The 14,721-nt window shown below is 59.7% G+C and overlaps 1 protein-coding gene across 1 annotated transcript in view; it reads left to right on the top strand.

Moving 5' to 3' along the window:
• Positions 1-14,394, top strand: part of LOC142316900 (1-phosphatidylinositol 4,5-bisphosphate phosphodiesterase gamma-1-like) — a 157,246-nt gene extending 142,852 nt beyond the window's left edge. Inside the window, 7 exon segments of the mRNA XM_075352668.1 lie at positions 2,451-2,599; positions 2,832-2,946; positions 10,134-10,201; positions 10,203-10,296; positions 10,742-10,831; positions 13,592-13,775; positions 13,971-14,394. Of these exon segments, the coding sequence (XP_075208783.1) occupies positions 2,451-2,599; positions 2,832-2,946; positions 10,134-10,201; positions 10,203-10,296; positions 10,742-10,831; positions 13,592-13,775; positions 13,971-14,022 (752 nt within the window). The 3' untranslated portion in view covers positions 14,023-14,394.
• The last annotated feature ends 327 nt before the right edge of the window (positions 14,395-14,721 follow it).

Raw genomic sequence — 14,721 nt, 5'->3', positions numbered from 1 at the left:
TCACATCCAGAGCTGCAGGCACAGTTCTGTATATTACACCCTATATTACACTCCGGTCACATCCGGAGCTGCGGGCACAGTTCTGTATATTACACCCTATATTACACTCCGGTCACATCTGGAGCTGCGGGCACAATTCTGTATATTACACCCTATATTACGCTCCAGTCACATCCAGAGCTGCAGGCACAGTTCTGTATATTACACCCTATATTACACTCCGGTCACATCCGGAGCTGCGGGCACAGTTCTGTATATTACATCCTATATTACGCTCTGGTCACATCCAGAGCTGCAGGCACAGTTCTGTATATTACACCCTATATTACACTCTGATCACATCCGGAGCTGCAGGCACAGTTCTGTATATTACACCCTATATTACACTCCAATCACATCCGGAGCTGCGGGCACAGTTGTGTATATTACACCCTATATTACGCTCCGGTCACATTCGGAGCTGCAGGCACAGTTCTGTATATTACACCCTGTATTACACTCCAGTCACATCCGTTGCTGCAGGCACAGTTCTGTATATTACACCCTATATTACACTCCGGTCACATCTGGAGCTGCAGGCACAGTTCTGTGTATTACACCCTATATTACACTCCGGTCACATCCGGAGCTGCGGGCACAGTTCTGTATATTACACCCTATAGTACACTCTGGTCACATCTGGAGCTGCGGGCACAGTTCTGTATATTACACCCTATATTACACTACAGTCACATCCAGAGCTGCAGGCACAGTTCTGTATATTACACCCTATATTACGCTCTGGTCACATCCGGAGCTGCAGGCACAGTTCTGTATATTACACCCTATATTACACTCCAATCACATCCGGAGCTGTGGGCACAGTTCTGTATATTACACCCTATATTACGCTCCGGTCACATTCGGAGCTGCAGGCACAGTTCTGTATATTACACCCTATATTACACTCCAATCACATCCGGAGCTGCGGGCACAGTTCTGTATATTACACCCTATATTACGCTCCGGTCACATTCGGAGCTGCAGGCACAGTTCTGTATATTACACCCTGTATTATACTCCAGTCACATCCGGAGCTGCAGGCACAGTTCTGTATATTACACCCTATATTACACTCCGGTCACATCCGGAGCTGCGGGCACAGTTCTGTATATTACACCCTATATTACACTCCGGTCACATCTGGAGCTGCGGGCACAGTTCTGTATATTACACCCTATATTACACTACGGTCACATCCAGAGCTGCAGGCACAGTTCTGTATATTACACCCTATATTACACTCCGGTCACATCTGGAGCTGCGGGCACAGTTCTGTATATTACACCCTATATTACACTCCGGTCACATCTGGAGCTGCGGGCACAGTTCTGTATATTACACCCTATATTACACTACGGTCACATCCAGAGCTGCAGGCACAGTTCTGTATATTACACCCTATATTACACTCCGGTCACATCTGGAGCTGCAGGCACAGTTCTGTATATTACACCCTATATTACGCTCCAGTCACATCCAGAGCTGCAGGCACAGTTCTGTATATTACACCCTATATTACACTCCGGTCACATCCGGAGCTGCAGGCACAGTTCTGTATATTACACCCTATATTACACTCCGGTCACATCCGGAGCTGCAGGCACAGTTCTGTATATTACACCCTATATTACGCTCTGGTCACATCCGGAGCTGCAGGCACAGTTCTGTATATTACACCCTATATTACGCTTCGGTCACGTCCGGAGCTGCAGGCACAGTTCTGTATATTACACCCTATATTACACTCCGGTCACATCCGGAGCTGCAGGCACAGTTCTGTATATTACACCCTATATTACACTCCGGTCACATCCGGAGCTGCAGGCACAGTTCTGTATATTACACCCTATATTACGCTCTGGTCACATCCGGAGCTGCAGGCACAGTTCTGTATATTACACCCTATATTACACTCCGGTCACATCCGGAGCTGCAGGCACAGTTCTGTATATTACACCCTATATTACGCTCTGGTCACATCCGGAGCTGCAGGCACAGTTCTGTATATTACACCCTATATTACGCTTCGGTCACGTCCGGAGCTGCAGGCACAGTTCTGTATATTACACCCTATATTACACTCCGGTCACATTCGGAGCTGCAGGCACAGTTCTGTATATTACACCCTATATTACACTCCGGTCACATCCGGAGCTGCAGGCACAGTTCTGTATATTACACCCTATATTACGCTCTGGTCACATCCGGAGCTGCAGGCACAGTTCTGTATATTACACCCTATATTACACTCCGGTCACACCCGGAGCTGCAGGCACAGTTCTGTATATTACACCCTATATTACGCTCCGGTCACATCCGGAGCTGCAGGCACAGTATACGCTTCTGCTCAGTGCAGTCTACCTGTAGCAGAACCACAAGTCTCAGCATGCCCTTCTCCCTCCCTGCAGATAAGCCCATGCAGCTGAACCAGGCGCTCTTCGTGCTCGGGGGGCACAGCGGTTTCGTGCTGCAGCCGGACATCATGAGAGACGATTTCTTTGACCCTTTTGAAAAAAGCAGCCTGAGGATTGTGGAGCCGATCACGGTGCAGATCCAGGCGAGTGGTGAGGTATCATGCGGGGTGCAGAGGGGGGTCCCGGACCCCCACAGGGCACATATAACTGTATGGGGGTCCCAGCTACCCATCACCTCCTGATAAGCTGCAGGGTAAAGCACAGGGGACAGACAAAGCTTCTGATGAGACAGGAATGCAGTTAAGTGATCAGTATGGTTTCCTTATGGAGCAGAGCTGCAGTGTAAAGCATAAAGGTCTTATATATTAATTCCAGATTCTGGGCGCAAGACACCTTCCGAAAAATGGCCGGAGCATTGTGTGTCCTTTCATTGAAGTGGAGGTCTGCGGATCGGAGTACGACAACAGCAAAAACAAGAGCGACGTCGTAGGTGAGCACCGCGCCCTTCCCCCGCCGCCATGTACAGCGAAGCAGAGTCAGCCCCCGCGCTCCTGAATTTCGGGGTCCGGTCTCTGGAGAGTCAGCCCCCGCGCTCCTGAATTACAGGGTCCGGTCTCTGGAGAGTCAGCCCCCCGCTCCTGAATTACAGGGTCCGGTCTCTGGAGAGTCAGCCCCCGCGCTCCTAAATTACGGGGTCCAGTCTCTGGAGAGTCAGCCCCCGCGCTCCTAAATTACGGGGTCCAGTCTCTGGAGAGTCAGCACCCGCGCTCCTGAATTACAGGGTCCGGTCTCTGGAGAGTCAGCCTCCATGCTCCTGAATTACAGGGTCCGGTCTCTGCAGAGTCAGACCCCGCGCTCCTGAATTACAGGGAGCGATCTCTGGAGAGTCAGACCCCGCGCTCCTGAATTACAGGGACCGGTCTCTGGATAGTCAGCCCCCGCGCTCCTGAATTACAGGGACCGGTTTCTGGAGAGTCAGCCCCCGCGCTCCTGAATTACAGGGTCCAGTCTCTGGAGAGTCAGCCCCTGCGTTCCTGAATTACAGGGTCCGGTCTCTGGAGAGTCAGCCCCCGCGCTCCTGAATTACAGGGACCGGTTTCTGGAGAGTCAGCCCCCGCGCTCCTGAATTACAGGGTCCAGTCTCTGGAGAGTCAGCCCCTGCGTTCCTGAATTACAGGGTCCGGTCTCTGGAGAGTCAGCCCCCCGCTCCTGAATTACAGGGACCGGTCTCTGGAGAGTCAGCCCCCCGCTCCTGAATTACAGGGACCGGTCTCTGGAGAGTCAGCCCCCGCGCTCCTGAATTACAAGGCCCCGTCTCTGGAGAGTCAGCCCCCGCGCTCCTGAATTACAGGGACCGGTTTCTGGAGAGTCAGCCCCCGCGCTCCTAAATTACGGGGTCCAGTCTCTGGAGAGTCAGCCCCCGCGCTCCTAAATTACGGGGTCCAGTCTCTGGAGAGTCAGCACCCGCGCTCCTGAATTACAGGGCCCGGTCTCTGGAGAGTCAGCGCCTGCGCTCCTGAATTACAGGGTCCAGTCTCTGGAGAGTCAGCCCCCGCGCTCCTGAATTACAGGGCCCGGTCTCTGGAGAGTCAGCCCCCGCGCTCCTGAATTACAGGGTCCGGTCTCTGGAGAGTCAGCCCCCACGCTCCTGAATTACAGGGTCCGGTCTCTGGAGAGTCAGCCCCCATGCTCCTGAATTACAGGGTCCGGTCTCTGGAGAGTCAGCCCCCATGCTCCAGAATTACAGGGACCGGTCTCTGGAGAGTCAGCCCCCTGCTCCTGAATTACAGGGACCGGTCTCTGGAGAGTCAGCCCCCTGCTCCTGAATTACAGGGACCGGTCTCTGGAGAGTCAGCCCCCACGCTCCTGAATTACAGGGTCCGGTCTCTGGAGAGTCAGCCCCCGCGCTCCTGAATTACAAGGCCCCGTCTCTGGAGAGTGAGCCCCCCGCGCTCCTGAATTACAGGGACCGGTTTCTGGAGAGTCAGCCCCCGCGCTCCTGAATTACAGGGTCCAGTCTCTGGAGAGTCAGCCCCCCGTTCCTGAATTACAGGGTCCAGTCTCTGGAGAGTCAGCCCCCCGCTCCTGAATTACAGGGACCGGTCTCTGGAGAGTCAGCCCCCGCGCTCCTGAATTACAAGGCCCCGTCTCTGGAGAGTCAGCCCCCGCGCTCCTGAATTACAGGGACCGGTTTCTGGAGAGTCAGCCCCCGCGCTCCTAAATTACGGGGTCCAGTCTCTGGAGAGTCAGCCCCCGCGCTCCTAAATTACGGGGTCCAGTCTCTGGAGAGTCAGCACCCGCGCTCCTGAATTACAGGGCCCGGTCTCTGGAGAGTCAGCGCCTGCGCTCCTGAATTACAGGGTCCGGTCTCTGGAGAGTCAGCCCCCGCGCTCCTGAATTACAAGGCCCCGTCTCTGGAGAGTGAGCCCCCGCGCTCCTGAATTACAGGGACCGGTTTCTGGAGAGTCAGCCCCCGCGCTCCTGAATTACAGGGTCCAGTCTCTGGAGAGTCAGCCCCCCGTTCCTGAATTACAGGGTCCAGTCTCTGGAGAGTCAGCCCCCCCGCTCCTGAATTACAGGGACCGGTCTCTGGAGAGTCAGCCCCCATGCTCCTGAATTACAGGGTCCGGTCTCTGGAGAGTCAGCCCCCATGCTCCTGAATTACAGGGACCGGTCTCTGGAAAGTCAGCCCCCACGCTCCTGAATTACAGGGCCCGGTCTCTGGAGAGTCAGCCCCCGCGCTCCTGAATTACAGGGAGTGATCTCTGGAGAGTCAGCCCCCGTGCTCCTGAATTACAGGGAGCGATCTCTGGAGAGTCAGCCCCCGCGCTCCTGAATTACAGGGTACAGTCTCTGGAGAGTCAGCCCCCGCGCTCCTAAATTACGGGGTCCAGTCTCTGGAGAGTCAGCCCCCGCGCTCCTAAATTACGGGGTCCAGTCTCTGGAGAGTCAGCACCCGCGCTCCTGAATTACAGGGTCCGGTCTCTGGAGAGTCAGCCCCTGCGCTCCTGAATTACAGGGCCCGGTCTCTGGAGAGTCAGCCCCCGCGCTCCTGAATTACAGGGTCCGGTCTCTGGAGAGTCAGCCCCCACGCTCCTGAATTACAGGGTCCGGTCTCTGGAGAGTCAGCCCCCATGCTCCTGAATTACAGGGTCCGGTCTCTGGAGAGTCAGCCCCCATGCTCCTGAATTACAGGGATTCGTCTCTGGAGAGTCAGCCCCCACGCTCCTGAATTACAGGGACCGGTCTCTGGAGAGTCAGCCCCCATTCTCCTGAATTACAGGGACCGGTCTCTGGATAGTCAGCCCCCCCGCTCCTGAATTACAGGGTCTGGTCTCTGGAGAGTCAGCCCCTGCGCTCCTGAATTACAGGGACCCGTCTCTGGAGAGTCAGCCCCCGCGCTCCTGAATTACAGGGACCGGTCTCTGGAGAGTCAGCCCCCGCGCTCCTGAATTATAGGGCCCGGTCTCTGGAGAGTCAGCCCCCGCGCTCCTGAATTACAGGGACTGGTCTCTGGAGAGTCAGCCCCCGCGCTCCTGAATTATAGGGCCCGGTCTCTGGAGAGTCAGCCCCCGCGCTCCGGAATTACAGGGTCCGGTCTCTGGAGAGTCAGCCCCCGCGTTCCTGAATTACGGGGTCCAGTCTCAGGAGAGTCAGCCCCCGCGCTCCTGAATTACAGGGTACAGTCTCAGGAGAGTCAGCGCCTGCGCTCCTGAATTACAGGGACCCGTCTCTGGAGAGTCAGCCCCCGCGCTCCTGAATTACAGGGTCCAGTCTCAGGAGAGTCAGCCCCCGCGCTCCTGAATTACGGGGTCCAGTGTCTGGAGAGTCAGCCCCCGCGCTCCTGAATTACAGGGGCCAGTCTCTGGAGAGTTAGCCCCCGCGCTCCTGAATTACATGGGCCAGTCTCTGGAGAGTCAGCCCCCGCGGTCCTGAATTACAGGGTCCGGTCTCTGGAGAGTCAGCCGCTGCGCTCCTGAATTACAGGGCCCGGTCTCTGGAGAGTCAGCCCCCGCGCTCCGGAATTACAGGGACCGGTCTCTGGAGAGTCAGCCCCCACGCTCCAGAATTACAGGGTCCCGGTCTCTGGAGAGTCAGCCCCCACGCTCCTGAATTACAGGGTCCGGTCTCTGGAGAGTCAGCCCCTGCGCTCCTGAATTACAGGGTCCGGTCTCTGGAGAGTCAGTCCCCACTCTCCTGAATTACAGGGCCCGGTCTCTGGAGAGTCAGCCCCCGCGCTCCTGAATTACAGGGTCCGGTCTCTGGAGAGTCAGTCCCCACTCTCCTGAATTACAGGGCCCGGTCTCTGGAGAGGCAGCCACCGCGCTCCTGAATTACAGGGGCCGGTCTCTGGAGAGTCAGCCCCCGCGCTCCTGAATTACAGGGTCCGGTCTCTGCAGAGTCAGGCCCCGCGCTCCTGAATTACGGGGTCCAGTGTCTGGAGAGTCAGCCCCCGCGCTCCTGAATTACAGGGGCCAGTCTCTGGAGAGTCAGCCCCTGCGCTCCTGAATTACGGGGTCCAGTGTCTGGAGAGTCAGCGCCCACGCTCCTGAATTACAGGGTCCGGTCTCTGGAGAGTCAGCTACCGCGCTCCTGAATTACAGGGACCGGTCTCTGGAGAGTCAGCCCCCATTCTCCTGAATTACAGGGACCGGTCTCTGGAGAGTCAGCCCCCATGCTCCTGAATTACAGGGTCTGGTGTCTGGAGAGTCAGCCCCCGCGCTCCTGAATTACGGGGTCCGGTCTCTGGAGAGTCAGCCCCCGTGCTCCTGAATTACAGGGAGCGATCTCTGGAGAGTCAGCCCCCGCGCTCCTGAATTACAGGGTACAGTCTCTGGAGAGTCAGCCCCCGCGCTCCTAAATTACGGGGTCCAGTCTCTGGAGAGTCAGCCGCCGCGCTCCTAAATTATGGGGTCCAGTCTCTGGAGAGTCAGCACCCGCGCTCCTGAATTACAGGGCCCGGTCTCTGGAGAGTCAGCGCCTGCGCTCCTGAATTACAGGGTCCAGTCTCTGGAGAGTCAGCCCCCGCGCTCCTGAATTACAGGGCCCGGTCTCTGGAGAGTCAGCCCCCGCGCTCCTGAATTACAGGGTCCGGTCTCTGGAGAGTCAGCCCCCGCGCTCCTGAATTACAGGGGTCCGGTCTCTGGAGAGTCAGTCCCCCACTCTCCTGAATTACAGGGCCCGGTCACTGGAGAGTCAGCCCCCCGCGCTCCTGAATTACAGGGTCCGGTCTCTGGAGAGTCAGCCCCCCGCGCTCCTGAATTACAGGGATCGGTCTCTGGAGAGTCAGCCCCCGCGCTCCTGAATTACGGGCTCTGGTCTCTGGAGAGTCAGCGCCCGCGCTCCTGAATTACAGGGTCTGGTGTCTGGAGAGTCAGCGCCTGTGCTCCTGAATTACAGGGAGCGATCTCTGGAGAGTCAGCCCCCGTGCTCCTGAATTACAGGGAATGGTCTCTGGAGAGTCCAGCCCCCGCGCTCCTGAATTACAGGGTACAGTCTCTGGAAAGTCAGCGCCTGTGCTCCTGAATTACAGGGTCCGGTCTCTGGAGAGTCAGTGCCTGCGCTCCTGAATTACAGGGTCCGGTCTCTGGAGAGTCAGCCCCCGCGCTCCTGAATTACAGGGTCCAATCTCTGGAGAGTCAGCCCCCCGCGCTCCTGAATACGGGGACCGGTCTCTGGAGAGTCAGCGTCCGCGCTCCTGAATTACGGGGTCTGGTCTCTGGAGAGTCAGCCCCCGCGCTCCTGAATTACAGGGTCCAGTCTCTGGAGAGTCAGCCCCCGCGCTCCTGAATTACAGGGTCCGGTCTCTGGAGAGTCAGCCCCCGCGCTCCTGAATTACAGGGATCGGTCTCTGGAGAGTCAGCCCCCGCGCTCCTGAATTACGGGCTCTGGTCTCTGGAGAGTCAGCGCCCGTGCTCCTGAATTACAGGGTCTGGTGTCTGGAGAGTCAGCGCCTGTGCTCCTGAATTACAGGGTCCGGTCTCTGGAGAGTGAGCCCCCGCGCTCCTGAATTACAGGGAATGGTCTCTGGAGAGTCAGCCCCCGCGCTCCTGAATTACAGGGTCCGGTCTCTGGAGAGTCAGTGCCTGCGCTCCTGAATTACAGGGTCCGGTCTCTGGAGAGTCAGCCCCCGCGCTCCTGAATTTCGGGGTCCGGTCTCTGGAGAGTCAACCCCCGCGCTCCTGAATTACAGGGAGCGATCTCTGGAGAGTCAGCCCCCCGCGCTCCTGAATTACAGGGAGCGATCTCTGGAGAGTCAGCCCCCGCGCTCCCTGAATTACAGGGGACCGGTCACTGGAGAGTCAGCCCCTCCGCGCTCCTGAATTACGGGCTCTGGTCTCTGGAGAGTCAGCGCCCGCGCTCCTGAATTACAGGGTTTGGTGTCTGGAGAGTCAGCCCCTGTGCGCCTAAATTACAGGGACCAGTCTCTGGAGAGGTCAGCGCCCGCGCTCCTGAATTACAGGGTTTGGTGTCCTGGAGAGTCAGCGCCCGGCGCTCCTGAATTACAGGGTACAGTCTCTGGAGAGTCAGCCCCGCGCTCTTGAATTACGAGGTCCAGTCTCTGGAGTGTCAGCCCCCGCGCTCCTGAATTACAAGGGTCCAATCTCTGGAGAGTCAGCCCCCGCGCTCCTGAATACGGGGACCGGTCTCTGGAGAGTCAGCGTCACGCGCTCCTCAATTACGGGGTCTGGTCTCTGGAGAGTCAGCCCCCGCGCTCCTGAATTACATGGTCTGGTCTCTGGAGAGTCAGCGCCTGTGCTCCTGAATTACAGGGTCCGGTCTCTGGTGAGTCAGCACCCGCGCTCCTGAATTACAGGGTCCAGTCTCTGGAGAGTCAGCCCCCGTGCTCCTGAATTACAGGGACCGGTCTCTGGAGAGTCAGCCCCCACGCTCCTGAATTATAGGGTCCGGTCTCTGGAGCGTCAGCCCCCACGCCCCCTGAATTATAGGGTCCGGTCTCTGGAGAGTCAGCGCCTGTGCTCCTGAATTACAGGGTCCGGTCTCTGGAGAGTCAGTCCCCACTCTCCTGAATTACAGGGCCCGGTCTCTGGAGCGTCAGCCCCCACGCTCCTGAATTATAGGGTCCTGTCTCTGGAGCGTCAGCCCCCACGCTCCTGAATTATAGGGTCCTGTCTCTGGAGCGTCAGCCCCCACGCTCCTGAATTATAGGGTCCGGTCTCTGGAGAGTCAGACCCTGCGCTCCTGAATTTCGGGGTCCGGTCTCTGGAGAGTCAGCCCCCGCGCTCCTGAATTACAGGGACCGGTCTCTGGAGAGTCAGCCCCCGCGCTCCTGAATTACAGGGTCCGGTCTCTGGAGAGTCAGCCCCCGCGCTCCTGAATTACAGGTGACCGGTCTCTGGAGAGTCAGCCACCGCGCTCCTGAATTACAGGGTCCGGTCTCTGGAGAGTCAGCCCCCGCGCTCCTGAATTTCGGGGTCCGGTCTCTGGAGAGTCAGCCCCCGCGCTCCTGAATTACAGGGACCGGTCTATGGAGAGTCAGCCACCGCGCTCCTGAATTACAGGGTCCGGTCTCTGCAGAGTCAGCCCCCGCGCTCCTGAATTTCGGGGTCCGGGTGTCTGGAGAGTCAGCCCCCGCACTCCTGAATTTTCGGGGTCCGGTCTCTGGAGAGTCCGCGCCCCTTGCAGTCGAACTGATGGCGTTTTCTCCCTCCGCAGCTGATAACGGTCTGAACCCCGTCTGGACGATGAAGGAGTTCGTCTTCGACATCAATAACCCCGAGTTTGGCCTTCCTGAGGTTCGTGGTGTACGAGGAGGACATGTTCAGCGACCCCAACTTCCTGGCGCAGGCCACGTTCCCTGTAAAGGCCCTGAAGACGGGTGAGACACATAATGCCCACGTCCAGTGCCCACTTACTATAAACCCCCCACCCAGAGCACCAGCTCCTGAAAGTACCGCTACCCAGAGTATGTGGCACTTGGGGGAGGGGTGTTTGGTGCCAGCGTTCCCACCCCTCCAGTGACCCCAGAATGGTGTCATGTATTTATCAATCTACCATTCCCATGCACTTAGTGTATTATACATGAAGCGCCGGCTCCTCGGGGGTGGAGTTTCACAAAGGGGAAGAGCAAAATACTCTTTGTTATAATTTAGCCAACTTAATAATGGAAAGATGTAGGCGACATCCTGGGGACGAGTGTGGTACGGCCCGCGGGCGGTGCCTAGAGGTTTCTATACTACACCGGGCCGCGGAGTTCACCATTATATGTGCGGATTGTCCCATAGGGTCCGGACATTAATGCATTCTTTACATTCTACCTCCAGGTTATCGCTCTGTGCCTTTAAGAAACAGCTATAGTGAGGAGCTGGAGCTCGCCGCCCTGCTGGTGCACATAGAGATCGTCAATGCCAAGGGTGCAGTGTCAAAGGAGAGGCGGCGAGGATAAGGGGGGGAAGGGTGGTGAGGATGAGGGGGGAGAACCGCGGTGAGGAGGAGGAGGGGAGCGCGGTGAGGATGAGAGGGGGACCGCGGTGAGGATGAGGGGGGGAGAATCGCGGGTGAGGATGAGGGGGGAGAACCACGGTAAGGATGAGGGGGGGAAGGGAGGTGAGGATGAGGGGGGGAGAAGGGAGGTGAGGATGAGGGGGGAGAAGGGAGGTGAGGATGAGGGGGGGAGAAGCGCGGTGAGGATGAGGGGGGGGAGAAGGGAGGTTGAGGATGAGGGGAGAGAAGGGGAGGTGAGGATGAGGGGGGAGAAGGGAGGTGAGGATGAGGGGGAGAAGGGAGGTGAGGATGAGGGGGGGAAGCGCGGTGAGGATGAGTGGGAGAAGCGTGGTGAGAATGAGGGGGGGAGAAGCGTGGTGAGAATGAGGGGGGAGAAGCGCGGTGAGGATGAGGGGGGGAGCGTGGTGAGGATAAGGGGGGGAGAAGCGCGGTGAGGATGAGGGGGGGAGGGAGGTGAGGATGAGGGGGAGGGAGGTGAGGATGAGGGGGAGAAGCGTGGTGAGGATGGGGGGGAGGAGGTGAGGATGAGGGGGAGAAGCGTGGTGAGGATGGGGGGGGGAGGTGAGGATGAGGGGGAGAAGCGCGGTGAGGAATGGGGGGGGAGGTGAGGATGAGGGGGAGGGAGGTGAGGATGAGGGGGAGGGAGGTGAGGATGAGGGGAGCGCGGTGAGAATGAGGGGGGAGAAGTGCGGTGAGGATGAGGGGGAGAAGCGCGGTGAGGATGAGGGAGGGAGGTGAGGATGAGGGGGAGCAGCGTGGTGAGGATGAGGGGGAGGGAGGTGAGGATGAAGGGGGAGGGAGGTGAGGATGAAGGGAGCGCGGTGAGGATGAGGGGGGGGAAGCGCGGTGAGGATGAGGGGAGAAGAAGCGCGGTGAGGATGAGGGGGGGAAGGCGCGGTGAGGATGAGGGGGGAGAAGCGCAGTGAGGATGAGGGGGGAGAAGCGCGGTGAGGATGAGGGGGGAGAAGCGCGGTGAGGATGGGGGGGAGTGAGGATGAGGGGGGGTGAAGTGAGAATGAAGGGGGAGAAGCGCGGGAGGATGGGGGGGGAAGTGAGGATGAGGGGGGGAGAAGCGCGGTGAGGATGAGGGGGGAGAGGAAGCGCGGTGAGGATGAGGGGGGGAGAAGCGCGGGTGAGGATGAGGGGGGGAGAATGAGGAAGGGAAGCGCGGTGAGGATGAGGGGGGGAGAAGCGCGGTGAGGGATGAGGGGGGGGGAGAAGCGCGGGTGAGGATGAGGGGGGGAGAATGAGGAAGGGAAGCGCGGTGAGGATGAGGGGAGGAGAAAGCGCGGGGAGGATGAGGGGGGGAGAAGCGCGGTGAGGATGGGGGGGGGTGGAGCGCGGTTGAGCGATATTGTGGAGGATGCTGAGGGCAGTAGTGCTCCCGGTGGTGGAGGTGCTGGTGGTGGTGGTCCCGGTGGTGGTGGTGGTGAGGTGCTGGTGGGTGGAGGTGCTGGTGGTGGTGGTGGTGGAGGTGCTGGTGGTGGTGGTGGAGGTGCTGGGTGGTGGTGGTGGTCCGGTGGGTGGTGGTGGAGGTGCTGGTGGTGGTGGAGGTGCTGGTGGTGGAGGTGGTGGTGGTGGTGGAGGTGCTGGTGGTCCGGTGGTGGTGGTGGAGGTGGTGGTGGAGGTGCTGGTGGTGGAGGTGGTGGTGGTGGTGGAGGTGCTGGTGGTGGAAGTGGAGGTGCTGGTGGTGGTGGTCCCGGTGGAGGTGCTGGAGGGTGGTGGGTGGTGGTGGTGGTGGAGGTGCTGGTGGTGGAGGTGCTGGTGGTGAGGTGCTGGTGGTGGTGAGGTGCTGGTGGTGTGGAGGTGCTGGTGGTGGTGGTGGTGGAGGTGCTGGTGGTGGAGGTGGTGGTGGTGGTGGAGGTGCTGGTGGTGGAGGGTCCCGGTGGTGGAGGGTGGTGGTGGTGGTGGAGGTGCTGGTGGTGGAAGGTGCTGGTGGTGGTGGTGGTGGTCCCGGTGGTGGAGGTGCTGGTGGTGGAGGTCCCGGTGGGGTGGGTGGAGGTGCTGGTGGTGGAGGTGCTGGTGGTGGTGGTGGTGGTCCCGGTGGTGGAGGTGCTGGAGGTGCTGGTGGTGGAGGTGGTGCTGGTGGTGGAGGTGCTGGTGGTGGAGGTGGAGGTGGTGGTGGTGGTCCCGGTGGTGGAGGTGCTGGAGGTGCTGGTGGTGGAGGTGGTGGTCCCGGTGGTGGAGGTGCTGGAGGTGCTGGTGGTGGTGGAGGTGCTGGTGGTGGAGGTGCTGGAGGTGGTGGTGGTGGTGGAGGTGCTGGTGGTGGAGGTCCCGGTGGTGGAGGTGGTGGTGGTGGTGGAGGTGCTGGTGGTGGAGGTGCTGGTGGTGGTGGGTCCCGGTGGTGGAGGTGCTGGTGGTGGAGGTGCTGGTGGTGGTGGTGGAGGTGCTGGTGGTGGAGGTCCCGGTGGTGGTGGTGGAGGTGCTGGTGGTGGTGGTGGTGGTCCCGGTGGTGGAGGTGCTGGTGGTGGAGGTGGTGCTGGTGGTGGAGGTGCTGGTGGTGGAGGTGGTGGTCCCGGTGGTGGAGGTGCTGGAGGTGCTGGTGGTGGTGGTGGTGGTGGTCCCGGTGGTGGGTGGTGGAGGTGGTGGACACACACCGCGCTGCTCTGTCTGTAGGTGCCGTTTTTTTGGCGGTGGGTTAATGTCTGCTTTCGGGTCCTCTGCGCAGGAGGAGGATGAGGAGAATCTCTACACGTCCATCCAGCAGCTGCGGGACCGCGCCAGCGAGTTATCCAGCCAAGTGTGCAGCTACGAGCGCGCCAACAACTGCGACTCCCGCTACCAGCAGCGACTCGAGGAGCTGCGCGCCGCCCAGGAGAGGCTGCTGGAGCTCACCGAGGTGCGCAACCGGAAGTAAGTCCTCGCCCCGCAGCGGCCATTGCCCGGAGCACCGCCTCGCGGTCTGCACTTTCTCCTGGATGCAGCCTGCAGTGTAAAGCATGGCCGTAGCATAAAAAAAGATTTAAAAGCTGGTCTGGATCTGGATGTCCTACCCGTTGTTTTCCTCTGGTAGCAGCCAATCCCTGATGATTCTTTATTACTTTCCAGGCTTATGGAAAAGAAGAGGCGAGACCGTCAGCTGGCGAACAAGCGGACCTGAGCGCGGGGCCGGAGACGCCATGACGGCAGCGGTCCTGCTCCTATATATGTGTGCAGGGGTCGCGGCTCTGCAGGAACTGGCGAGATCCTGACCGCTTAGATGAGGGTCCGCGCTCTGCGCCGCGGGTCTCTGATATTCGCTTTTTACCGTAAACACAACGTATAAGCAAAGAACAGATGTATACTGTACATATATATATATATATGAGGGCCGCGAAGGACGGAGCCCCCCGAACTGCACGCTAATGCCCGGGAGCTTGTCCTGTGAACAGCGCGGACTAACAATGGGATGCAGGGCTCGGGTCAGGGGTCCGGACCGGGGCTGTCGGGGAGTCCGGGCCGGGGCTGTCGGGGGGTCCGGGTCGGGGCTCCGGGGCCTGGGCTGTCGGAGGTCCGGGTCGGGGGTCCGGGTCGGGGGCTGTCGGGGAGTCCGGGCCGGGGCTATTGGTGGTCTGGGGCTGTCGGAGGTCCGGGCCGGGGCTGTCGGGTGTCCGGGCCGGGCCGGGGCCGTCAGGGAGTCCGGGCCGGGGGGGCCGTCAGGGAGTCCGGGCCGGGGGCCGTCAGGGAGTCCGGGCCGGGGCTGTCGAGGGTCCGGGCCGGGGCTATTGGTGGTCAGGGGCTGTCGGAAGTCCGGGCCGGGGCTGTCGAGGGTCCGGGCCGGGGCTGTCGGGGAGTCCGGGCCGGGGCTTGTCAGAGGGTC

Source organism: Anomaloglossus baeobatrachus, chromosome 6, assembly GCF_048569485.1.
Source record: "Anomaloglossus baeobatrachus isolate aAnoBae1 chromosome 6, aAnoBae1.hap1, whole genome shotgun sequence".
In the NCBI taxonomy this organism is placed as follows: domain Eukaryota; kingdom Metazoa; phylum Chordata; class Amphibia; order Anura; family Aromobatidae; genus Anomaloglossus; species Anomaloglossus baeobatrachus.
This window is presented reverse-complemented; position numbering and strand designations above follow the sequence as displayed.